Source organism: Chiroxiphia lanceolata, chromosome 3 (assembly GCF_009829145.1).
Source record: "Chiroxiphia lanceolata isolate bChiLan1 chromosome 3, bChiLan1.pri, whole genome shotgun sequence".
NCBI classification, from domain to species: domain Eukaryota; kingdom Metazoa; phylum Chordata; class Aves; order Passeriformes; family Pipridae; genus Chiroxiphia; species Chiroxiphia lanceolata.
Window position 1 is genome coordinate 69,013,749 of NC_045639.1, and position 27,892 is coordinate 69,041,640.

Here is a 27,892-nt window from a genome sequence, read left to right on the forward strand (position 1 = left end):
TCTGCCATTCTAGACATATGGCTGGCACATCCTCTTATGCCTGTGCTGAGAAGTATGTTCAAAGATTGTTTTACATCCAGAAAACTTGAAACAATTTAATTTTATCACAGTTTATATTTACTTGAATTTGCTTCACTCATTTACTTTTTATCCTTATACTGCCTTGTTTATTAATTTGAAATTCAAAAGTATTTATTTCACATCAGTTTTTCAGTGTGGTCACACCAGACCATGATGGAATATTGCTCCAGTTAGTTGCCATAGAATATAAGACACAGGACTTTTGAATTTTCGTCTGCCTATGCATTTAGATTCCACCTTCATTAGTATTAACTTCCACTACTATTCTTTTGCCAGGTCCTGGCAAACACCTGTGGAACAGTAATACCTTGCTTTACCCACAGGAAAGCAAGTTTGGGGAAGGAAAAAGGCAATCTTTCAAACATCACCAGGAAGCTTGTGTCATCTCTAAACCAGAAGTAAAACAGCTGAAAGTACAAGAGTTTACTTCAGAAATCTATTCAGATCTGTCCTGAATCTGCTCACTCCCAGTTCTTTGCTAAGATAGCTGGACAGCTGGCATCAATATTTGACCCTTTTCTCAATAGTTAAAAATATATATATTATAAATATCAGTGGATATTGCCTTCAGAGATTATTCTAAATCCATCCCTTTTGTATTTACCATCTTGGGACCTCTTACAATCATGTTTCCCTGTTTAAAACACAATTTAGTTTCATATGGCAACTGCGAGCTATGAACAACTCAGTGTGACTGAAGAGCAGGTGGTTTTCAGTACCAAGATGAGCCTGATAAACACTCCAGTTAACCCTGTGATCTCTACAGGTCACAGTGGTTATCACTGCTCTTTTTCATTTACAGAAATAATATTTGCACTGGTTTATCCATAGTGAAATGGGTAGGTTGTGAAATGAAATCCTCAGAAAAACCAACTCAGCTGTTTTCAAAACTGAATCTCTTGTGTGTTTTAGAACTTAAAAACAAAAAATACAATACCCATTGGTAACAAGCAGCTGTCCCACTTTAAGAGAAGGAGTTGCCTCTGAGATGGGACATGCACATGGTGCACTAAAACAACCCTTTAAGACTGCAAAGTTAAATGTGAGTCACCTGAATTTGGCACTGTTTCTAATACAGAAATGGATAATAAGCTTGTCTATGCTTGTCCAGTACACTAAAGGATGGTGTTCATTTAATGAGCATCCCACTGATAATTTGTTTTCTCCTCATTGTTCACTATCTGGGCCTCAGATTCATGTACAGCATGCTGTTCAGCTGTTCATTCTCCCAATGGGTTTTACTACAGGCTTGGCACAGCATCTCAGTGATTCATAAGTGGCATCTTTACATGTTGTGAGAACAAGGCTGTATTTTGCAAAGAGGAATCTGTAATAGAGAGATATCCACAGGAAAAGTACACGCTGATTTTGCAACACTTGTGATCGGAAGGTAGTTGCATAAGTAAACTTTTAATGAAGAAATCCCCTAAGACTCAGGAGGTATCAAATGGCTAGTGGCAGCAGTCTTTTGGAACAGGGCACTGCAGAAGCAAAAAATTAAGATGAGTTCAAAATTTGACCAGAAAAATGCAAGGAAGAAAAATCCATTGAGAGCCATATGATATAAAGATGACAACACTGGCTCAGAAGACCATCAAACACTAATTTTTGGAGACTAGGAAAATACCACAGAGAAGTATTACTATGTGACAGTCTTGTTCCTATACTCTTTCCAACAAGCCTGCTCTTGATCACTGTCAGAGACAGGATACAGGGGGAGATGGATTATTGGTCTTGGTCTGGCACAGCCATTCCTAACTCTGCTCTTAAATAAAACCTAGCTAAACAACACTTCTGAGTTTGGCCAAAGACTCCACACGGATCTGTAGAGCAGTATCAAATACTGGGAGGTTTTTAGCATACCCCAATAGCAATATGTTTGGCAGAAGGTGAATGATATATTTTAAGATGTCACTGGAATTCAAAGAACCAACCAAATATTTCTGGTTGTTAAGATCTTGGCCTAATTGATGTAGGTGATTAATAGACTTTAACTTTCAGAGCTCAGTTTCCTCAGTGACACTTATGCTCTTGAAAACATTAGCCTTTGTCTTCCTACAAAATCCCATAAAAATGCAGTAGCTTTTGATCATGTAACAGCAAAGTAAAATGAAAAAAGGCATACATGAAAATTTCAGCCACTTTTCATGCAACCTGACACATGTATTCAATACTTCTAATAACATAAAATTAATGGATTTAGTATATGTAGCCTCCTTTAGGTAGATCATCCTTATCTCAGATTTTTCCTGTAAGAAATCACTAGACTTTTTTATTTTTGTATTTAATTTCTTCACTGGTATGCAGCAAAGATTTGACATGTAGCTATCAGCATGAATCACATAAGGAACTAAGAATCCATCACCAAATACTGGTAGAATGATCTGTTGCCATTGTCTTTGAATGTCAGTATGTCACCTTGTGTTTAGGAAGAGATGATTTTGAATCTAAATGTCTTGGTCCATTTTAAAGCATATATACTTAGGAAAAGTATCTTTGCATTTCTTTGTCATACATCCTTGGAGCCTTTGAAGAACAAGAACATCAGCATAATTTTCTACACACAGCTCTCCACTCCCTGCAGATCTATAAGTAAAATGCAATAAAAGTCTGACCCAAAGGCATTTTCTGATGAGTCAATGCTGTTTCTTTCATTGCCGAGAAAAGTCACTGCCAGAAACAAGCTGATGGAAGGATTTGCTGGCTTTGAAGAAGAGTTAGTCAGAAAAGGTATATAAGACCTTATAAGGTCTATAAAAATTAGTCAGAAAAGGTTTATAAAACCTATAAGAATGGAATTTCAGGTCTGAGAAGTCTCCATCCCAGAATAACACTCTTCTGGGAGTAAGCAAAGGACAATAAGGAGGGATCTCATAGTCTGGATAAGACCTTGGATATGACTACTGTTTGTGAACCTCTCTCTCCACAGAGTAGATCCATATTTTAGAAATCATTAAATAAGCATGGGGCTGAGGAGGCAAACAGACTTTACAGCTTGCTGGCTCCAACTAGGAGAACCCACAGCAACTCGCAGTTCCCTATCACAAAGGGAAAACTAGAACAAGGGCCTACCCCTGGCATTTAGGTGTTCCAGATTAGTGCCCTGACCAGCTAGTTGTTGCTTGCTTGAGTTGACCTGAGTAAGGCAGAGAAGTTTTGTGGAAAGGGGTTTGGGAAAAGTTGTTTTCTTTTAACTTTTGAAAACCTCCAAACTGTGCCTGTTTCATTTTTCCTTTGAATGACAAACATTCAGAAACCATGGGAAGTCCTGCAAGATGAGAGAAGCATCTCCCATCTGCCAGCTTCCCATCTGTCAGATTTCCCCTTCTCTCCTGGGGTCCAGCAGGATATGGCAGCTCCATGGAGGTTTACACCTGCAGAAACCTCTTCTTACCTGGAGTTCTGATGCACATTCCTTTTGGGTCAGGTTGTGAAAGAAACCATAACCTAGCCTAGTATCTTTCATACAATTTCCACCTGAAAGGACCATTTAAGACATGCCTCTCTCCACCAGTAATTCTCACCTTCTTATGTTACAGCCAGCAACTGTTTCATGTTAGCAGCTTTCAGACAAAGGGAAGAAACCAGGTCTCCTCAGCTGGGGACACTAAACCCCAAGGACTCATCTGTACCAGTTAAGCACACAGGGCATGGACCCAGCCTCTGAAGCATGGCCATTCAGTTTCTTAAATTATGATAATTGTTCATGGCCCAATTTTGGCTCCCTTTGCCATGGTTTGGAAGATAGCACAAGATAAGGACTTATTTCAACTGGTTTTTAGGCAATCTCCTTATTTAAAGGGAAAATATAAGCCCATGAATACAAACTCTTTATTGTATTGCTTTGCTTCACAGACAGGACAAAGCCCAGGACTGCTTTTTGTTGTAGGTTGTTGTGGCTTTTTTCTACTAGAAATAGACCAGGACATACGTGATTTGGGGTGAGGAGAACAGCTGGCCTATGAGGTACTAAAATCTCTGCACCATCTGACAGTTAAGGCATTCTCCAGCACAGGAAAGATTTAAGCTTGGACCTGCTGTAAAGATAAATTCTCTAACCAGGGAGACTGGGCACATCCAGCCAGTGGCTTCATTTCAAATGTCCTGCAGGCACAACATTTGCATTGGATTGTGCCATGTTGAGCCTGAACGCAAGCAGATTTGACAAGCACTCCTTCCTGGAGCTGGCAGCGTGGGATTAGTGCGTACAGAGCTGATACAAAGACAAGTCTGTCAGGGCACACTAATCCCCAAGGATTCATCTGAACCATTAAAGTAAACAGGGCGTGGACCCAGCCTCTGGAGCATGATCATTCATTCTCATTATTAATATACTTAAATTATTATAATGATTTCTGGTCCAATATAAATATGCTAATGCCTCACTTTTATTGTCTACAACACTAAAAGTTGCTGCTGGAACCCAGCGCTGTTACATTATGACCAGACACTGTCAGGTAACTATTTAATTTTCTGCTCACATTAGAAACCAGAGTGGATTCCCAAAATGGAGTATGTTACAGCTCTGCTTATGAGTCCTATGGTCATTCTTGCTCAGCTGATCTTGTTACTTGGATGTAGTCTGAATATCCCAATGCTTCTGAAATATTACATTCATAAACTCTGAAGAGCCAAACTCTGGGCACAATTCCCCCACCTACTATGCTTTCATACACATGTTGGAGAAGAGCAATATCACCAAGGGTGGAGATTCCACAACCAGTTCTGACCCCATCTCCCAAAGGTTGAACACCCTAATGTTGAAATTTTTTTCCTTATGGATGATGGAATTTCCCTTGTTGCAGCCAGTGTCCACTGCCTCTTAGTCTCAGCACTGCGCACCTTTCTAGGATATGTCAGGCTCTGTCATCTCCATAACCTCATTTTTGCAGCTGAAGACAGCAGTTTGCTTTCCCTGGCAGAACAAAACCTGCTCCCTTGATCTCTCTTCTCATACCACATATTCTTCCTAAACATCTTCATTGGCTAGACTTGCTTTGGTTTGACGGTATCTTTCTTGTACTGAGAGTCCAAAACTGAATACAGTATTCCACAAACAGTCCCATGGTGTCAAATAGTGAAGAAGTAGTTATTCCACTCAATCTAGAGTCTGTGGTAATGTAGCCCAAAATTCAGATGGCTTTCATTGCCTCAAAGGTTGACTCATGGCCAACTTCTTGAACACCAGAACTCCAAGGTCTTTCACTGCAAAGCTGCTTTCCAGACAGTGAGCTCCAATCCCATCTCCTTGCAGCTCCCTGAGGAGCTCAGCATTGCTTGATGCTCATGGAAGTTTGAATGACAGACTTGGGGAGTAGGGTCAAGCTGCAAGATGTGTTCCCCTTCTCCCTGCACCATAAATGATATCACAGAATTTGGAAAAATGCCTTATTCTCTAGGTCACACTGTTTTACAGAGGCAGTTGGAAGCCAACGGGAAGACTTGGTGAAAAGATTTCCTAGCACTGAGATAAGAGGTCAGCAGATCCATGCAGAAAGGACCTGCTTCCCAGAATCCAGAGGTCTTGGGAGTGGGATCTGACCAAATCCATATGAAGAAGCTGGCACTTTTTAACACTGATGTCTCCAACACTTTTTAGATGGGGAGGATGTCAATAGGCTATTTTGTAGCAGATATGCGCAAGTGTGACTGTGTCTTTGCATGCACACACATATTTGTAATGCAACACAGATTTCAGAGAACAATATCAAACAAAACAAGAATAGTCAAGGTTATTATCAATATGCTACTAGCAAGATGAGTATGTTTAATTGTGGTACACTGGAAAACAGAAAAAAGTCATCCATTTGTAGAGGACTTATAACTTACCCTGATACGTCTTTCTTGGGTTCAGCCCAAGTTGTCACATGCCCATCTGTGCAGGCTTAGGAATAGCCAGGAAAATCCAATGTGCAGTGCTGCTGGACTTGCACTAAGAATATGTACTAACCATGCTAAACACTAGAAGGAAATAAGACTGAGAAAGATTATACTGAGTTAACAGTTTTGCAAGGGAAGGACCCTACTATGCCCAAGGTAAGGGCCATACAGGTTTCCCAGCCTAAGACATAATTTAATCTGCCTATACTTGCAATAATCAAAGAAATATTATTGCACTAAAAAGTACAGGAGACACAGCTGAAATAATTCATTTGAAGCCACACAAGACCAGAAATGACAAAGAACTGAACCAGTGCAAGTTCCTGCACTAACCACATCACCAACTTTTTTCCCAAATCCTTTTGATTCACTTCCACCAACTTTCTTCTTCCTTGTTACATGACTTTTGTTCCTCAGGTGAAATGGTTGCATATGCTGATAAAAAGGTCAAGAAGATGATGCTTTTCTTTTTTTTTTTTTTCCTCACTGACATTCTTTGATTTTTTTCTCCAAAAATAATAAAACTAAAAGTCTTCTCTCAAATCTGCCTCCAAACCTGGTGAAGGTGAACACAAGCTGCACCTTGTAATGTTCACAGCTTAATGCAGACCCTCCCTCTATTTCTCTTTTCCTGTCAAAAATCAATCTCATTTTATAGCTTTTGACTTCTGTGCAACTTGAATTATCAACACTAACCAATCACTGCAAAATTTTGAGTTGAAAGACACACGAGATGCTTCACAATATTCATTTCACTACAGCTTTGATATTGTCTGAACCATCAAACACACACTTTCCTCAACAGAATGTTAATATATTAAGTCCCTCAAAGCCCCTTACTGGACTTCATAATAAATTAAATAAAGAAGGGGGAAAGTATGAAGAACAAACAAGTCAGCTATGGTATCTCTTAAAGCTTTTCTCTCTAAGTCTTGAATTTCCCAGCTGATCAGTAAACCAGAAATGTTGAACAGTTATCACAATAACATTACCAATTCAGAGTCAACCCCACTGCTTCAGGATGTACAGAGTAAGAGCTGTTCCTCAGTAGTATGTTCACGGTTTGTACTTTTCAGAGAGTTTCTAAAGTAATAAATTAATTATTAAAAAAATAATGTACTAAATTTAGTTTCAAGTGCTAAATAGAGAGAATTTCTGAGACATTTAAGAACTGAATCTATTCAGTTCCACAGCTGTGCGTACACGCTTTGGTGTCAAAGATCAGAGTGTCCAACAGCTGGCTGCCACATAGCCAGGACTGAGCCATTGGTGCTGTGGCTGAAGTCCTCTCAGGTTGTCTGCTCTTGTGGAAGGAGGGAGCTTGCCTGCACACATTAAGAAGGTATGTTTGTCACAGGGACATAACATGGTGTTTCAGAGGCAGCAGCTACCCAGGTAACTGCACAGTGGTGTGAACCCAGCACCAGCATCCTTCGTCAGTCAGTCACCATGGCTGTTGCCCTAGTGAGTGGTTTTCACAGCACAGACACATCACATGAGCATAGACAGCTTGGGGACCTCACAGCAGCTATCTGCAAGCATCCCTGTGAGAATAGTGCAGTCCTTTAATATTACTATATATATATATGAGAGAAACCACAAAATGGTAGCTTTCAATTTATTGAAAAGTATTTCCCCTTTGACTAGGAGCACGTCACAACCACAAAAGGAATGTACCCTTTGCCTGTTTGGGTCTGACCTCTGCCCACCCCCCTCATGGCTCTTCCCCATGCCCTGTAGTGGCAGGCAGCCCTTCCTCTGGGAGCAGAAAGGCATCTCAGTGCTTCAGTCTCCTTTTTGTGTGAAGCCAATGGAGTCTTTGTGCACATAATCCCTGGGGTCTGAATGTCTACCAACTGAGCAAGGAGCTAGCTACCAACATAGGAAAGAGAAAGGAAGAGCCCACTCAAAGCCTGCTAACCTAGAAGAGAGACATACACTTAGTGTGAGAATACCTTTGTAACTACCTTTGGGGGGAAAAGGGAGAGTGCAGAGTTCATTCCCATGCATTTCTCCAACTGAGAAAGCGTTACAGAGGCAGCAGTGTGCTGGTTAAGAGAGTGATTCACCCTCCAAATATTTCATGACCAGGCAGAAAATAGACTATAGCCAAAGATACGGAAGGGAGACGACTTTATACAGACTTCATTTGTGCCAGCAGAGTTTTTTCCAAAGGTGATGCTGTGCTGCTTCTGTCTCCAAGAGTCTTCTCTTGTTTTATACAGCCCATTTATGTGTTTTAGGCAGACTCAGAGCACAAAATCAGGGAAACTTGCCTGTTAAAGGTAATTAGTAGCCTTGTGGCCATTCTGGGTAAAGTCTAAAATGGATGTGGTTTTAATTTTAAGAGTAAACACAAGATATATACCAAACTCCTGATTCTGCTAGCACTTTATACAGCCAGAGTTAGACAAAGCAATAAGATCTGCATTACACAAGGAAATAAACTAGTGAGTATATGCTATCTTTGTATGTGTGTGAGCTTCTTTCCTTCCCTGCCTGTTTACCTCAGGTATGAAACACAATATTTTAGCAAACATTTAGTCAAAAGATGTCTACAGTCAGTATATTTGAGTCCAAAGATTCCAAAATTCGCTTCTTATTCAGCAAAAAAACCCTTTCATGTCCTTTAGTAGTACATATAAACAAACAGAAAAAATACTATAAATTTATGTTTTCTGTCCTTTCCCTCACAATGCAAAGTAAAAATTAAGGAAACAGTTGTCTACGCAGTCCTCATTTTGCTCTTCTTACTTTAGACCATTTGAAAGGGGGATCTTATAAGGAATATTAAAAGACATTTGACAAAGAAAGACAAGAAAGAGCCAAACTACACTCAGTAACTAAAAACCAATCTGGAATTGCATCATCTTTGAGGTCAAAAATATTTACACTTCCTACAATGCAATCAATTCCAGATTATTTTAGCATGCTGACAGTGTCTGTAAATCTCTGTCTTTCCCACGGTCTAGGGAGTGTGATGGAATCACTTTTGCCTGAAAGATGTAGGAAAGATGTTTCCAGTCTGTTACTGTTGCTCATTACTGCTGTAAAGCGCTGCAGCTTCACTGACAGCAGTGAAGCCCATGTCCTCTATGCCAGTATCCCACAAACATTTAATAATAGCCATTGAGGAGGGAACCTTCACTAAAAGGTGGAAAATTACAGGTTTTTTCTCATATCCAGTTTATCTGAATTCATCGGGAACCAGAAAGAAGTAGCAGAAAAAATCCTATCAATGAAGCTGTCACTGCACTTGAAAACACATCCAAATTCCAAATCATGATGTGATCCCTCTTAAAAAACTGTTTCAGAAGGTCATCATACGAGGATAATTTGGGCCATGAAAGAGCTACTGTGCTTCCAGACATGCAAAGTCTCTTTCTAGTTCAAGTTAAACCCATAGCATTTTTAAGTGTTGACATTTTCCTCTTCTTCTTCGTCCTCCTCCTCATTTCCACTCCTCCCTTTTCTGGAAGAATTAAGTTGCAATACTGCTGAAAGGAAGTGAATGCATTCAGGCAGTGGGGACAAAAGATGTAATTCCAATTCTCCATGATCCTGTACAAGAAAAACAGCTGTCAAACACTAGGCTTTTTAAAACAACACTATTGTGTACTGGTGCAGTCTCTGAAATGGATTAATACGGGGTGAACACCAGGATGAACAATAAACTCTGCTAAGTACTGCCAGGTTTAAAACAGTCTTTCTCTTTTCTTTTTGTTATTTTTCTTTTTAGTAGAATTGATCACATGTTTGCTGAGGCTCAGTTGTGCTCTGGCTTTCAGTCTGGATGCCCAAACTGCTCTGATTCTTCCTTTTTTATTTCAGGTTACTGCTTTGAATTTGAGAGCTTTTCCCAGATTAAGTGCTGATAAATATTACTCATATAAAAATTGACATAGCTGTGTTGAAAAGGTTGGTTTCCCTCTGCCCAAACAATCAATGCTATGTCAGAGTAATAGCCTGACTTTGACAATGTTTCATCAGAGAAAGGGATAAGCCACGATATCTGAGCTATCTGTGTCAGACAACAGACAATATCTGTTATCTCACAATCTCCTTATGCATTTTTGAATCTTTCAGTAATTTTTTCGAATAAATGTAAGAAAATAGTAATGCAAGTTCTGGGCCTTAACACCTGTATTGTATTGTATCCTAACAAATCATCTGGTAAAGTTTTTCACTGAAAGAGACAATTGTTTTAGCAGGTAAAGAGTAATATTAGATGTTTCAAGGTGTCACAACTGTATATATCCCACTACGGCCTATGATACGAGGGCACTGTGCTGAAAAATTAAGTTTTATTAAACCAAATTTATTAAGATCTATTAAGATTAAATAAACATTTCCCTAAGCATTCCTTTCCTCCTAAATATCAATTGTTTTCTTGGACTATACATTACAATGATCAATATATATACATTCAATAACTTCTGATTTGATTCTAGAGGTTTATCCCCTCTTTTCTGTTTTAAATCCATTTTTTTTCTGCATTTGTGAGCCACCTTTTATACAAAAAACATATTTACATATTCAAGTGTGGCCACTGTAAATGCAGAGACAGTAAATTCTAGTCTCCTCCTTTCTCTTGTAAGAAAAAAAGTTTTGCAGTCAAATCCTACTTCGAGTAAATCAGAACACTCCTATGGATTCCAGTGGGGTCAAGACACCACCTTACCTGCTCATTTGGTAGAACCATGAACTGATGCACATGACCTAGTTTAAAGATTGCAGTCTTGTTATATTTTGAAACATTCTACTTGTATTTTCTTGCTGACGTGTGGGTGTCCAATAAGTCAGTTCAGTTATTTGCTTTGCTTTTTATTTCATCAAAGCGTGTCTTAATGAGTCACAACAAACTCCGCATTTGGGAAAAAGAAAAGCAAGTTTTTCTAGTAAAGAAGTTGGTGAATCCCAATTTATGTTATCATTCAGAAGCCAGGGATCAGGTAAGACTTAGGATACCATGCTTCTAAAATACAGGGTTTTTTTCTTACAGCATTCATTAAGCTTGCACTAACGCTGGCACTTGCTGATCTCTTAGCAACCAAGTTCAGGGAGCCACACTGACTGAAAACAATTTGCTTTGCTTTGCTTTGCAAGGTCACTTCTCTTCCTCTTCAGCTCCCTGAATCGGCTCACCACAGGATCAGAAAAAGGCCAGGGCTAACATATGGACTCAGATCAGCATAAATTCTCAGGAATTTTGAAAATAAGGCTTAAAGGCAGTTAGGCAGAAGAGTGAGGGCAGCACAGTAAGAATCTGACTAAATTCACATTTGATGATTGCACTCAGTGTATCCTGCTTATCACATTCACTGTTTTGAACAGCATTATTGGACTAAAACACCATGAAATTGTCAACAGACCTACATAATTATGTAGTAAGTTTGTCCAGAAATTACTCATCAAAAGACCTGCCAGAGAAACTTCCTTTTGTTTTTAACAGGTTTTGGGACTTTTTTTTTTATCCCCTATAATTGTATAAAAGAGGAACAGTTCTATAAGTCATTCTCTAAGAGATTCTAAGGAAGCCTATGGAAAGATTCCTCTTTTCTTTCATGACACAATTTTCTGTCCCTGATGGCACCCTTAAAACTGCATGGCAAATTTGCAATGAAAGTTTAAAAGCCCGGTTTTTGGAGTTTGCTTGCAATTTTTTTCTGCGGTCTAGAGCAATAACTTCAGGCTACCACAACCAAACCCAGGGTAGTCTAAATTGACCATTAGCCAACAACAGGTGGGCAACAAGCAAGAGGTTCCAGAGTTGAATTTTCAGTGCTAACCCACAAGTCAAAAAAATGTGAAATCTGGCCTAAAGCATCTAGTTTAAAAATGTAACCTAAAAACTGGACATCTCATACCAGATGATGACAGTCCAAACTTCCTGAGCTTAAAATATTAAAACTTTCTGGTGCTGCATCAAAGAAAGAGAACTAAGGGAGTATCTTAGCACAGAATAATATTCTTAGATCAAAGCAGGCACATGGTGATATGTGAGAAGGTGAGAGGGCAGGTACCACTGACATAAGAAGGCAAAAGAATCAAAAAAGAAAGGATATCTTGTATGATGAACAATGTTAAAACCATCTGCTCTGAGAGAGGCAACAGACTCTAGTGTGTCAGACCTGGAAAATGGCAACTAAAAGACTTTTAGATACCTTGATTTGATCCACAGAAAAACCGGCTCTAGACCAGCAAGCACTGAGAACTCACAGTATGAGGCCCACAGCAATCACTTTTGTCTTTTTGCAAATGCAACCAAAAAAGGTTGTTTAATTTGATGGTCTGTATGAACAACCCATCCTCTCATGCAAATCACTGGATTTGCATGAAAAGACAGAGTCCATTTCCAAAGCAGTCAAGTGTGATGTTGGCTGCTATGGATACAATAAGTGCAGCTACTGCAGCAGCCATGAATACCCCTATTACATAAGTAAAATTTAAGAAACCATTGTGTTGTCTGGTTCAAGCATTTGCAAAACCCAATAAGGTCTGGAGCTAGGGAAAGATCAAGAAAGATTGTTACAGAAAATGAAAGCAATCTAAATCTCTACCTGTTCTTGCCAACTAAGGAAAACCAAGAAAAGAAAATAGGAACTTAAAGACAGTTTTTGTAGCTGTAAGTAAGAATAAAACCTAAGTGAGAAGTGAAGAAAACTTTTTGGCAGCTACCAGTAATAGAAACTAGTGACAGTCACTAAAGAAAGTGTTGGTTTTCTTGGAAACCACAATGGGAATTGTGCCAAAGTGCTAATGGGTTTACTGTTGTCTCCGTAACAGGAAGTTTGACAGGGTGTATTTTCTACTATCAGATTAGTGGTAAGCAAAAAATATATAAAGTGCTTTGTACTCTGCAGCTTTGTCAGGAGTTATTAGAATGATACTGGCTACTCATTTGGATTTCCCATCAATTTCCAGCATAATGGTTGATGCTATGGAGGCACAGAATGTGTGATGGAATGCTATAGTAGACTTTGAATCAGGAGAACTGGGATATATCCACTGGTGTTGCTTTTAAAATAAATATAGAACCTGAAGATTCTGACTATACCTCCTACATAGAATTAAATCACTGATGAGGTCACTTGTTTCTGTATGGGTGAGTCTTCTGGTCCTGTCTGCATCTATGTTGTGTTAGCTATATGTTTGCTTGACTGTATTGCTCCATTCACACAGCACAAGGCAAAGAGCTCTGTGGAAGAAGAAGGGGACCATTGAAGCCGGAGAACAAGTGGCATCCATCCACACTCATAGTTTAAAAGGCTGCTATCCCAGCTGGACTGGTAGCCTGCAGTGACAGACCAACAAGGCTGACCCATTTATTAGGGTTGTTAAACACCTTCAGCTCAGAAACCACGTCTTGTTACATCCTTCACCTTCATTGTGAAGAGAAGCTTCTCAAAAAGGTATTCTCAGCCCAGCCCAGGAGAATCATCTGAGCTCAGTGCAAAGCTTAGTGGAATCTTTTCGAAAACATATCTAAACAATCCACTATTTCTCCAAATGTCAGGTATCTAGCAGTGAGATTTTCCCAGAAGGCCTGAACTTCCAACACAAATTGAGGAGACCTCATAAGGACAGTTTTCCCCAAAAACAATGGCTTGTACCATCAGCACAAACCTCAGCAATGTGCAGCAAATTTTCCTTTAAAACTCACTACATCATGTTTGTGATCATCTGCAAATAAAGTTAATAACTTTCTACTATCTAGAAAAAGACACCAATTAAAGCTTCTGATTCTTGTTAATGGCAAATTACTTTTCTTGTTGCAGATAAAGTCTGCCTAAGACACCAGAGAAGAATCGGCTGCCTCTGGTCATCCACACGTGTACCTAAGGGCAGTAGCCTCACAGCACTGATCTGTTCTGAGATTTACACAACCCCTGTCTGCATGCGTACACATTCAGATCTCTGATAGCTTAATAAAAGTGGACAAAGCAGCATGGACTTCCTCACAGTTATGAAAGCAAGTGTCTAAAATTGAAGGGACTTGCTTAATCTTGGAGCTGCCTGACTGCATAGCTAATAGCTTGGCAATTAGGGAGCTACCAGGATTCATTTGTACGTGTGGGTAAGCAACTAAATCAGCCAATTTTCAACATGCATGCACACTGCTCTGTCTGTTGGCTTCATCGTAGCTGGCTGCTGTCATAGCAAAACACTCTGTGCCAGATGAAAGATGCTGGTATCTCCTAAACTCTTTTTCATTCTTTACCGGAAAAAGCAGCATGGTTGATTTGTGTTATCACACCAGGTAAAGTCACTGCAAATAGGGCTTGACCCACACATTTGAAAGGAGCTTTCTGTGGTGTTGGGTCTCTCTCAAAGCAGTTGACATCCCAAAGCTACTGTTCTTTTGCTAAGATCTGGACAGATCTGGGTAGCACTTACGCAATTCATTAACCATCAAAACTTGCTATGGAAACAGTTAGCAGCTGAAATGGTGTAGCTGTTGCTGTCAGCATTTCCTGGCATTGGGACAGGGGACAGCTGCTCAGCCGGCCCCAGTAATAGCAGGCTAGTTGGGTGAGCTGGTATTGTGCCCCTTGTCAAAGAGAATGGTGTTGTTATTCTATTGAATCCATCAGTTTTCCAGGGTGAAAATAACAAAAATGTACAAAAAAGTAAACAAAATATCTGAAAAAGTTTTTACTGTATGTGAAAGCTACTTTCATCACCCTAGATCTTAAGAGAGAACAATAAATTCCTGAAAAATTGTGTGAGAATTTTTTTTTGCTTTACTATAGATCTTAGTTTCAAACAAACACTTTCAGCTTATTATGCAAATTAAAACTGGTTTTGATTGCAGTGAAATCAGCAATACAGTTATGTTCACTTGTGGTCAAGACTTAAATGTCAAGGACAAATGAGAAGTATAATAAACAAAACAATATAAAAAAAAAATCTAATTAACTGTCTTAGTTTACTGCCATTCTCATTTAGAGAGCTTCTATTATTCCAATGCCTTTGATTAAGCTCTTTCAGAAAAACTCAGAGAGCTCCAGCTGTCTATCATAATCGATGAGCTCAGCTAATTGCATCATACTAGCCAATGCACTTCATCAGATAGTCAAGACTTTCATGAGCATTCATTTAGTGCCTGCAGACTTGACATTAACAAATTAAGCTGTCAGGAGTACAGGTGGCAGAGTGTAATCAAAATTTATTCCTCCTCCTTGCTTACTGGGCCATTTAGGGGAAGTAATTTTAGCATCCAAAACCAATAATCTAAGATAGAACACATTCACAGATCCCTCCACTTAAACAAACATAAATCAGTACTAGAGAAACGAAGGATTTGAAAATTTTCCCATTAGATCATACGGCAATAGGTGTGATACAATAATCAAGACATAATTATTCTGGATCTACCTTTCTGAACTGTTTATGTTACAGGGCAACATTTCTTTTTCCCATTACAGTAGAAAAGGTTTTGACTACATTTTAAGCTTGCTGTGCAAGACAACGAAGGCTGGTTTTCAAGCACTGCTGGCGCAGAGCAATTATAAAACTGGTGCAATGCTTAAAAAGGGAATAACTGAGCAGACAGAGCTGACTGGTGTTGGGATGTCCTCCTATGGGACACGCAGAGTTGGAAAAGAATGTTCTTGAAAGTCTGCTATCTCTCCACTACATCTAGCACAAAGGGACATGTCAGCCTAAGTTCAGAATTTAGAAGACACTTTAAAACCCATGAAACTTGCCAGAAAATGAGCTTCAGTGAGTGATTTTCTGCCCTGATTAAACTGTTAGTGTTCTCAGTATTGCTTCAGTTAGTTCTGTCAGATCACATTTTTGCTGTCTGCTGTAGGTGACATTTTCCTTTTTGGTCACCACCATATCCCTGGGGTGCATAGGATAAACTTGAAGGGATCTGAGACAATTTCTTCTTTGTGCTGACTATGCAGGATCCATGGGAAGCATTTTGGCAGTGAGATGGAATATGTATTTCTGTGTGACTTCATATCCAAGGCTAAGTTAAGCACAGTTTTCCAGGATGTGGGTTCTTTCAGTTTTGGAAAGCTTTTTTTATGGGCACTTCTACAGGGGTTGTAAAGTTCAGTGTGGATTTTTATGCAACTCATTTTCTTCAGCCAATGTTCCATTATTATGATCAAACAACTGATGAGGAAGGGTGGGGAAGCTTTCCTAGAGGGAGAATGAAGAATATAAAAAACTAGAGATTTCCAACTTAAATTAGATAAACAAGTTGGGAGAGAAAGGGAAATGTCTGAAGACACCACATAGAGAGAGGAAGGCAGTCAGTTTGGGACAAAGCATAATGCAAGGGGAAACGCTGCACTGTGAAGGAATGTAGTAATTAAGTATGCCAATTTATCAGGGTGTGAGTTCCAAAAACAAGTTGAGAGTGATGGTTTAGAAATAAAGCAAGAAGGGGTTTTTTTTCTTTACTCTTCTTTGTTGTTGTTGCTAGAGTAAACTCTTCCTGCCTTGACCAGGAAGAGCAGCTAGTCCCTTGTGGCCAAGGTTTCAAAGGGAGGAATCATTAGTCTAAGAGGGCAGCCTCACAAAGGCACTGTTGTAGCTTTGAGGACTCTCCAATAAATTTTCAGAGGCAGTGAGGACACGAGTGAAATCACGAAGGATTAACAAATTAAGAAGTATCTTCCTGGAGATTTGGAGAAAATTTGCAAGGAGAAGGGCACAAGGAAAAAACATAAGGAAATTTGAATTCAGGACAGGCCTTCGCTTTAAAAGAAGGATTTATCTTAATTGGATCACTATTTACCTATTATTAGTCTGGTTAAAATGTGCAAACCCATTTCTCTCTACCTATGCAATCTTTTTGAGAAATAAATGAGTACTCAAGTAACAGCAGAAAAGGATCCACCATCCACATCCTAGACTTTCCGCATTATGCTGGAGCACCCAGTGATGATTTCTGTCTTCACTAATACACAGTGACTTTACTAATTATAACAATACATCAGTTTCCCTATCTGCCTATAAATAAGGCCATAATATGTGTCTGTTTTACAATTAATCTCTGTCCTTTGAGTCTGACTTTGAAGCCCATTCCCATTGATTTCAAAAGAAGCTGCTGACACTTTGTTAGTCAGGGCCATCTACTTTCTTCTGTATGATGTGTTGCTGTTATCAAGTATCACCTTCTTTGCTATAACAGACTGAATTGATTTGTCTTGGCTAATTTTATCCTAAAAGATAAGCAGACATGCCCAGGGCTTACATGAGAGACATTCTGGAAATGTTACATTCTGATGTGCAAGCCAAGGTGTCAGAGCAAAACACCAGGTCAGAAAAAACTGAATTATTGGAATATGACAATGGTCCTCTTGCCACCACCACGATGGCATGAGAACTGTAACAGAAAATGAAAAGATTTGACTGTTTATCCACAAAAGACAAGAAGCACAGCCTCCATCCCTGCAAACACCCTTCACCTTCATCTCACCAGCCCCACCTCCTCTAGCTCACTTTTTAACATCAAGTCTCTGCTATTTATGCAACACTGCCTATGATGGTGGTATTTTTGTTTCTCATGTACCCCTCTACCGTTGAAGTTAGGTTAACACCTGCTACCCACCTCTAAGCAACTGTGTAGAGAACCTGTCACAGGAGCATACAGAACCTCACAATCTGTGAGGAATGAAATAGATAATATCATTAATGGTAGTATAGCACCTCTACAGTTCAGACCATTCAAAAGAGATAATGACTTATCAAGAGTACCAGGGTTCCACGGTCCAAGGGGGGAGGGGAATGGAGCCATGACACAGCACAGGTCCAGAGTCAAGGTAAAGGTGCAAATGGAATGCTTTATTGAGGTGTGCAGGGGTTTTATGAGTTCAGGCAGGGAAAGAGCTAGAACATGGGGTGGAGCATGAGACAGACAAACGGGGGAACAAATCGGGGTAGGGACACAGGCAAAAGAGGAGGAACATGGGAGGAACCGGGGGAAGGAAGGGGCAAATGGTAATTGTCTCCTCTCTTCAGCTTTCTCAGCTAATCAGAGGGAGGAGTGGGGAAACAGGGAGCAGGCAAACTCGTAGCAAGCCCAGGCATGCCCAAGCTGTGCACTGTGTACTGTGGATACAATGCAATACACATACCTGAAACCACATAATAACGGTAAAGTCCATATAATAACTGTAAAGTGCATATAATAAAGTCCCGTCAACTGCTGTATATCTTCCTCCATGCCTGGAACTGTTCCCACTCTGTTTCCTGCTCCTTCACACCGGAGGTTCAGATACGAATGTCAAAAATGACCAGAAGTCCTGAAAGAAGTATTGAAAAGCTATGAAAATTATGTTGTTACTTATTGGTTACCACTGGGGAGAAGACGTTGGATGGGGAAAAATACTATTCTAAATCTAGTTGACTTTTAGCAACCAGCTTGGTTGAATTTTTCAAGTAAGTTATTCAGTATTTCATGTGTTGTGTTTCATTACTACTTTTACAAGGTTCATACAGTTCCCAAGGACAATGTTTTTAGAAAGAAAGTCAGGCAGCTGTTTTCCTGTTGCAGTCTGGAGGTGGAAACCTTCAGACATCTTTCTCATTAAACAAGGCTGGAATGAGCCAGATCCCAGTGTTGCTGGTAACTAATACCATGAGGGATGAGAGCTGTTGGCTTTGAAGCTTTGTCATGAGGGAAAATAAACAGATTATGCCCTTAACCAGTATGGCGGAGAAGCAAAGAACATGCGTATGTCTCCTTGTACCAGATCTACAAATTGAAGTCTGATGAAGTCTGTAGGGTTCATCCTTGAACCCTACAGAATAAATTCTATCTTCTACCTGCAAAATCAGACTTTTCCTAGTATGATGTAATCTAAAACATGGGAAATAAGTTAACAAAAGTGATGTTTCATTTGCATAACTAATTTTATTAGCATCTCTCTCTGGCACAAACCATAACAGACAAATTATTGCTTAATACACCTCGATCATCATAGGTTTCTAGTACAGAATGAAGACAGCTAATTCGTTTGATGATACATAGATATGCTTCCAACATTTTCTAACCTTTACAAAGGTCCTTTGAACACATTTTGGATCGCAAACATCAGTCGACTGTCAACATTTCCATTGCACCGCCATGCAACATTGTCAAATGTTTCACTGGTAATATTTGGCACTAGAGCTCAACAGGCTGTTTGCAGATGTCCCGCTGGGAACTGACAAACCACCAGTGGCCCACACACAACAGCCTGAGATTGGTTAATTTGGAATATATTATTTGTAATAAGCATTCCATTGGATTTTTACTTTTGTCTTTCACCAGTCCTACTGTCTATCACAGTGAATCGAAACCAAATGTTAAAGATTGGGGAAGAAATTTGTAAAACGAAAAGATGATACAGTGAGAACAGAAGGAGAAACTCCTGTTTCTGTACCCTGCCATATTGAAGAACTCCTGTTCCAAATCTCAGACTACTTACATAACACAGTCACATCGTCTCTGCCAAAGATAAAGAAACTGGACATCCATCATAGCATAAATTTATACTCAGAGGTTTGTATGTTTATAAGCACCCTATGCATCATTTTAATTTTTCAAAAATTTTACACAAATCTGCAGTTTTTTAAAAGGAATACAATATTTGAAAATTTTTTAAATTAAATGCAGGAAACTGCTCTTGTAAGCAGGTTTTTCTTAACAAGCAGTCCCACTGTACAGTGATATTTAGGGAAATTAATATATATATTTTCTGCTTAGAATATTTTGGTTATAATTTTCCTGTTATGGGACTAATACATTTGCAGAGAATTTAGATCTAGTGAGCTGTAATGAACTGTGTTTTTCTTGAGTTATTCTATTTTCCTATTTCTTTAGAATAAATTATTCATTATTTAATAATTCTACCATTTGAAGTTATCTGTATTTCCTTTGTTATATGGAATCATAACATGAGATTTTTTAGATTTCTAAGGCCTTGGGCCAGTCTGGGGTTTTCCAAAGACACAAAGCAGACATGTTCCTCCTTTTAGGACTTTGATCTAAGGAGTAATTACAATATTTCCTCTCTCAAAGGGCTGTAAATTAGCATGGTGAACTCTTTTACAGGGATATGAATATCTTTGTTGTTTACATAAAGGAATGTGATGGGCAACAATGTTGTTTTCACTTGGTAACTTTTGCCCATTTCAAGAATAGTATTTTCTGTTTTCTGTAAATGTGTTTCAGGGGTTTTGCATTATTAATGACCTACTAGGTGAGACACCTTCATCAGACTCTGAAGTCCATCTGGGTACCTGCTACATATGTGCAATACATATCAGGCTTTACTTGAAGAACTTGTAATATAAGCCTCCTTAATGATATTTCTAAGGGTATTTCTTGCTCTGGTGAATCAGTAGAACACTTGAAGAAGAAAGTCCCTTAATGGAGTGTGCAGGGTACAGATGGTCAGTTGGCTGTGCTGAGTAAGGCCCATGAAGCTCACCATTGTTCTGGTTGACCATTGTTCTCATTCAGCACTTCATTCACGACACTTCTATATTCACTACTGTTGCAGACAAAACAGTCCTGATTCAGGACATTTCACATAATATATTTTATTGGAAATAAATAAACAGAATTGTTTGATCATTTGTTCAAATATTTAGAAAAGAGCAAGAAAACAGATTATTAAACACCCAAATACCTTCCTTCCCTCTCTGAAGACTCAACTTCTGTCCAAGATCATCCTAGCCCATTTCTACTCTTCATCCTCAGGGTTTTCCCTGATGTGCATGTGTCACACACAGGCTGCACTCCCTCAGGGTGTCCTTAGCCTGGTGTGGATCACCCTCCGTTGGGCACCTTAACCCAGCAACAAGTGTGTCCTTCCAAGACTGCATCACGAACCATCTCCCCAGCAATGTTCCCTACCACATCTCCTCCTTTACATTTTTCAAAATGTATCTCTTCACATTTCTCTTCATGAGTCCTCTTTTTGGATCCTCATATGTTTCCTTTTGTGTATTCCTGGTGCACCCACATCTCTCTTTTTCTCCTCCAGTATTCTGCTCCAGCAGCTACCGTCCTTTCTAACATCTGTTTGAGCAGTGGAGCCGTGTTTTGCGGCACTGTGGGCTGTTTCCATCTGTTACCAGGCCAGCTGGACCGGCTCAGGATACCCTACAGGTGCTGCCCTCCAAATGCTATTATAGGTTTCCAATACAATTACTTACTTAAGGCCAATTGTAAAAACATATACGCCCTGAATTCTTCAAAGTCATTATGTTATGGGAGATAGTGTCAAAAGCCTTGTTGAAGTCAAAGTAGACAACATCCATTGTTCTTCCCTCATCTACCCAACCTCATCATAAAAGGTTATGAGATTAATTTCCCCTTGGTGAATCCATGATGACTACTCCTAATAACCTTCTGTGGAGCTGTTTCATCACTTTTTCAGGGATGGATATGAGGCTGACTGGCCTGTAATTTTCTGGGTCCTCCTTCTTGCCCTTTTGAGGACTGGAGTAACATTGGCTTTCCTCCACTCCTCAGTCACCTCTCCTGTTCTCCATGACTTTTCAAAGATGATAAAAAATGGCTTAGCAATAACATATGCCAGCTCCTCTAGCACCCGTGGGTGCATCCCATCAGGCCTCATGGATTTGTGGGTGTCAAGTTTGCCTAAATGGTCTCTAACCCTCCTTGACAAAGAGAAAGTTCTTTTCTCCAGACTTTCTCTCTTGCTTTCAGGTTCTGGGATTCCTGAGGACTGGTCTCAGCAGTAAAAACTGAAGCACAAAAGCCATTCAGTAACTCTCCCTTCTCCATATGCTTATCATCAGGGCATCCCCCCCATTCAGCAGAGGGCCCACATTTTCCCTGGCCTTCCCTCTGCTACTGATGTACTAGAAGAAGCCCTTCTTGTTATCCTTGATATCTCTTGCCAGATTTAATTCCAAATGGACCTTAACCTTCCTCTTCACATCCATGCATACTCTGATAATGTTTGTATATTCTTCCCAAGTGGCCTGCCCCTTTTTCCACATTCCATAAACTTCCTTACTCATTTGAGTTTTTCCAGAAGCTCCTTGCTTATCCATGCAGGTCTTCTGCCCCCTTTGTTTGATTTCTTCTTCAAAGAGATGCACTGATCTTGAGCTTAGGGAAAGTAATGTTTAAATATTAACCAGCTCTCTTGGACCCCCCTACCTTCTACAGTCCTAACACATGGGGTTCCTCCAAGTAGATCTTTGAAGAGGCCAGAGTTAGCTCTCCTGAACTCCAGGGTTGTAATCCTACTTATTGCCCTGCTTCCTCCACGCAGGATCCTGAACTCCACCTTCTCATGGTCACTGCAGCCAAGGCTGCCCCCAAACAACTTCACATCCCCAACCATCTCTTCCTTGTTTGTCAGTACAAGGTCTGTCAGCACACCTCTCCTCATTGGCTGCTCCACCACCAGTGTCAAAAGGTTATCATCAGTGCTGTGCAAGAACCTCTGTGTGTGCCCAGCTGTGCTGTCTTTCCAGCAGAAAGCAAGGTGGTTGAAGTCCCCAATGAGTGCCTGTGATCGTGAGGCTACTTCTGGCTGGCTGTAGAAGGCCTCGTCCACTTCCTCTTCCTGACCAGGTGGACTATAGTAAACATGCACAACAGTGTCACCCATGTTAGCCTGTCCCTAATTCTTACCCCTAAGCTCTTAATTAGTTCTTCATCCACCCCTAGGCAGAGCTCCATCCATTCGATTTGCACTCTCACATAAAGAGTAATTCCACCACCTCACCTTGCTGGCCTGTCTTTCTTAAAAACACATGGACATCCATGACAGCACTCCAGTCATGCGAGCTATCCCACCACATCTCTGTAATTGCAGTGAGATCATGGCCCCGTGAATGCACACAGATCTCTAATTCCTCCTGTCTATTTCCCACACTGCATGTGTTGGTGTACAGGCATTTCAGAGGGGTAATTGAGCATGCAGGTTTCCCAGGAGGAGTGCAAGAGGATCCACTATAGCCATACACACCCTTCAGGTGGTTGGCCTCCTGGTTCTCATCTTAAGAGGCAACTAAGGAACATTTGCTGCTGCTGCGACTGGCCTGGCTTATTCCCCAGATGGATGCAATGCTGTGAGCATTGCCACTTTGGATGCCACCCCCTGAGTCCTTCAGTTAAAAACCTGCCTCACCAAGCTGGCCAGCCTGCTGCCAAATGCCTGCAGAAGATGGAGAAGTTCGAGTAGAGGTTCCTTTTTCCAAAAAAGAGTATTCAAAAAATTGTCTCACACATATTCCAGTAATTTGCCACACAAGTCACTGGGTGGTTAAAAATCTCCATTGTCACCATGGGAATTGTGATTCTGTCAGTTATTGTCAAGATGTTTTGTTCTCTTTTGTGTCCCTGCTTTAATGTTATCTTTACACCTCAAGCTTGTCACTGTAGCAGGAGGCCTAATCAGAGGCTCATAGAGTCCCTGCCTGGGCCCTCCCTGGTCTCATACTTCCTGAGCCTTCAGACCTGTTACGGGCCATTCTCATGACTACCATTATCAGAAAGAATTAGAAAAGTCCTGGCAGCTCTCAATAATGTCTCACCCTCAGGCTCCTGGAGGACAGTGTTCTTGCTACCACATCAGGTTCAACTAACCAAGAGACGCTTCTATTCCTCTCAGGATAGAATGACTCGCAACTACCCTTAATATCTTTTACTTCCTCCCACAAACCTTGGTCCCAAACCTGAGAGCCTTGTGTTTCACGCCGTTTTCTTCTTTGCCGGGGTAGTACTTTGTCCCACGAACTTGAGTGGCCTTGCTTGTTCAACTACACTGTTTCTGAATCAGGCAGAGTTTATTCATGGTGAACTTCTTTACATCCCTCTGTAAAAAATTCGTGAGCCCAAAACTGTACCTACAGGTATATGGAAGTTAACAGATCACCAAAACACTTAATTTTACCCTTAATTCTCGATGGGCTGCTTCTTCAGTTGATAATACCTTCAATCAGAAATAAACTGATGGAGGAAGGGAAAAAGAAGGAATCCACTCTCAGAATGAAGCTGATTTCCATGACGATTTAAGAATGAAGCCTGACAGGCCAAGGGTGCTACCACCCCCTGCACACAGGACCTCTGAGGGACAGCCTGCTGCCCCCTTGTCTGGAGTGGTGCTCACTAGTATAATTATTCCCTGACTTCATCCCAAAACCTAGCAAGGGTTACTGTCTTGTCTTTTTGAGATTGTAGCCATAAAACTAAGTGAGCTGTGGGCAACATATTCAGCTCACTTTCATATACACACTGGAAGCCTTGTTACCAGGGCCTCACAAAGCATCTCTTGAAAAAGGAATACAAGATGCTCTTTGTAAATAAAAGTTCATGAGTCTGAGGAATGAAGTCATTTTCCAAAATTGCAGTGAACGATATTCTTTTTCAGAAGCCAACGAGAAGCTGAGAGGTGGGCTTGATGGAAAGAACTGAATGAAGCATGTTAGAGAAACCACTTAGACCTCTTAGCCCATGACACAGCCAGGCTGTCTCCCTCCTCCTCCTCCTCCTCCTCCTCCTCCTCTTCCTCCTCTTCCTCCTCCTCCTCCCGCCCACAGCCTCCCCTCCCCCATGCCGCAAGGAAAGGTTGGTCTAGCTAGGTTTTTTTAATAAATCTGGCACCTTTCTGCCTTCCCCTGAATAAACTGGAAATGTTAAAAAATAAACAGTCACGAGAGTCAATGATCTGTGTGGAGAGGTCGGATAGAATTGTAGGAGGGAAGTGTAGAGGGGGAGGAAAGAGTGACCTCACTTTCTGAACGGCAAAGTTTGAGTGGGAGGGTCTCAACACGAAAGGTAAAAAAGGGAATGATGTGAACATATGAAGGAAGCCAGAGCACTGAACAGAGCGTCAGTCTGTATCCTGACAGGGGGAGATAAGGTGGCTGGGGAGCCAGCGGTGCTTTCCTGGAATACAATCTCTGTTTGACACTCTCTGCTTAAGCACTGCCCATCTGTATGTTATTGTGCTGGAGCCTCTGGGGAAAAAGAGGAGCCACAGGCACGGAGAGTGAACGAGGGAGGCAGCAAAAGCGTTTTTCTTCCCTTCTTTTCCTTTTTTTTTTCTTTTTTTCCCCTTCTTTTCCTTTTTTTTTCTTTTTTTTCCCCCCTCTTTTAAATCGGGATCTGGTTAGACTGCCTTGAAGTGCCACATCTGGAAACTGAATGCTGAAAGAAAGTTAAAATAACTGAGGCATCACTAAGCCAAGGGGGGCTGATTGCAGAAGAGGGTAAACAATTACTGAGACGCTAGAAGACCACTGCTGGATGTAAGGGGAGGAAATGGCTTTGATCTCCGTCTGGCCCCTCGTTTCTCCTATATTATTGTTTTTGAGATGCTTGTCCTCCAGCACAGCCTCGAGTGAGGGAAGCATTTTGCAGTTTGACATTGAAGGTAGCTCAGCGGTCAGCACGCAAGAAGCCACTGTTATCAGAGGGCAGCAGCAGGCAGTAGCTACTGGAAGTTGGGTGACTTTTGCTGAGGTACAGTAACTCCCTTCTCTCTCTAGTGTCTGCACTTTTATGCTTTCATCTGTCTGTATCAAAGCTCCCATCTGGTTAACGTTAGCTTAATCATTTGAGCCTTAAAGCGATACAGGAGGGTTTGGAGCGGGGGGGTGGGAGGGCGGGTATAAGGGGGGGGGTCTGAGATGTTGCATTTTGGGACTGGAGAGATACAGTTCAGGCTTCAAAATGTACACATGCCCTGCCTGCTGTGAGCAGATAGCTGCTGTACTTTGCAGTGAAGCTTGCTTAGCTTGTCTCTGACTTTCCTGCCAACATAACTAAATAGGCCTGTCCAAACAGTTATTTTACAAGAGTTAATTGTCACAAGACTTTTCTGCTTGCCTTGTTGTAATTCCTGCAATTGTAAGCCACTTCAATTTCCTGAAAGTCTGTCTTTTGATGGTAAACTCTATACTGTAGAAGAGTGTGCTTTTGCCTCTGAATGCCATTCGCCTTCAAAGTCTGAAGTTTGTTTTTGCGGTGACAGCAGTAGATGATAAATCAAATGCATCTAGGAAACTGTCTGAAGATAACACACCTGCAGAGATTTCCAGAAAGTGTGAGGTTGGGATTATGACAAATAAAATTAGAGAGATCTGAGAAGCAATTTGATGATGGAAAATTTTCCTGCAACCCTTGTGTTTTGAGATTGATTGATACTGCTCATTCTAGCAAGGCTGCATCGGGAATGAACTACTCAAAAATACAGCATCAGGAAACAATAATTACTCCAGCATGCCCTGAGGGGGGGAGGGAGGGTGGAATGGGGGACACGACACAGTAGTATGTCATGCGTGGAAGATTCAAAGTAGGAGGCCAATTGAGTTCCATAAGGTCATGGGAAGGGAAAGAGTAGTTCTTCTAGCGTAACATCCAAAAATGAGGTGAGATGAGCACAGCTGTGTCACTGTGACAATATCAAGATCACAATCTCCGATATCACATGGCTAATTTTCCACCTCCACTCCACTTGCCAGAATTCACAGCCATGGAAATAAGTTCATAAGCCCTTCAGATAGCCAGGATTGCTGCAGGGCTGGGCAGAGCTCATTTCCTTGCTCCAAGCAGCTGGACATGCTCAGGAAATGCCTGCCTACCCTGCCAGCAACTCCACACAAAACATGACCTGTGTGAGAAAACTGGAGGTTAAACCCTGCTTTGCTCAGCATAAGGAGCCAACCCAGTTCTTGGACACGCTCCACGACGTGAGATGTACAGATCTTCCCTCAGGGAAGATCAGCCCTGGGAAGCTGCATTGCCACCTGTTGCTTACAACATGGAAAGTCCCAATCAACCTGATTCAAGAGCTGGATGGGCTTTATAGCTGCTTTTCGCAGGATAAGGGGCATAAGTGGTTGTTAGTCTTTCTTGATATGATTGTGTAGTATGGTTTTACTAAAGACATTATTCACATTGCTTCACTTAAATATATTGGACTTTACCTTGGGAACGTTTCAATCCTCCCCAAAGTTTTGTTTGTTCAGTCCAGCCTAATAGACTCAATAACTGGTGTTTGCCCTGGCAGTTTACTTCAGCCCCTGCAATGGCAGCATTTAGACTCTGGATCCCATGTTACAACTGGCTGACTGTGCCTGATACAGTCATGTCAAGGCTCTTGCCTGCAGGATGCTGTGTTTTCATGAGAAAGGAGCAAGGATTTCAGGACCCTTTGGTAGCTGAAGATTTCAGGACCCACCCCCATGGCAATTTCCAAGGCTTCCCAGTAGTATGCTCTTTTGGGGTAGGATTGATGGCTCTGTAACAGTGAGAACGTTCTTATCCATTGATCCATGCATGTGGTTGGTAACAGGATCTGGGGAACAGGGTCTAAGCCTGGAGGTTGATGTAGGGGCCAGAGAGTGATGGTCTGGTTGTCTCTCACCCAAGGAAGGAACATTTCTTTTGGTCCTCAGGGAGCTTCTCTCTCCCACAGGTCACCTCCCCTCCCTCAGCCTTGGGAACAGGGGTTTTCCCAGCAGGTTTGAATTAGCCTCTTTGGAAGCCTGAGTTCTTAACCCACAGCTAACAGTGAACCGCAGAGTAAACTCCCTTACACGGCATGGTTTGATTCAGCTCCTTCGTCTAAATATTGACTCAGGCCTACAGCTCTCCCGAGCAGACACAGGCTGTTAGTCACATCAAATAGTGCCAAATTATACAAAGGGGACAGTTTCATAAGGCAGAGCTACAATGGATGGGGCTTCATTGTGGTCTGTGGTATAATTCAGCTGCAACACGAAACACATCAGTGGCAGTTTCTAAGTTGAAATCCCACTAAGAGTTTGATCTTAGGAACCTATAGAAGAACAGGAGATTCCAATTATTGTAAATACATAATAGTGAATATTTCTCAGCTTTCCACTTCTCTTCCTTTCCCATGTTTGGCAACCCTAAACTGAGAGGAACTGGGAGAAGTGGTTTAAAAAATCAGAATTAATATTGATGTGG

General features: G+C 41.0%; 1 protein-coding gene across 1 annotated transcript in view; it reads left to right on the top strand.

Annotated features, from left to right (window-relative positions):
* The first annotated feature begins 24,757 nt into the window (after nt 1-24,757).
* LAMA4 (laminin subunit alpha 4) overlaps nt 24,758-27,892 on the top strand; it is a 106,830-nt gene continuing 103,695 nt past the window's right edge. Inside the window, 1 exon segment of the mRNA XM_032682154.1 lies at nt 24,758-25,420. Within this exon segment, the coding sequence (XP_032538045.1) occupies nt 25,220-25,420 (201 nt within the window). The 5' untranslated portion in view covers nt 24,758-25,219.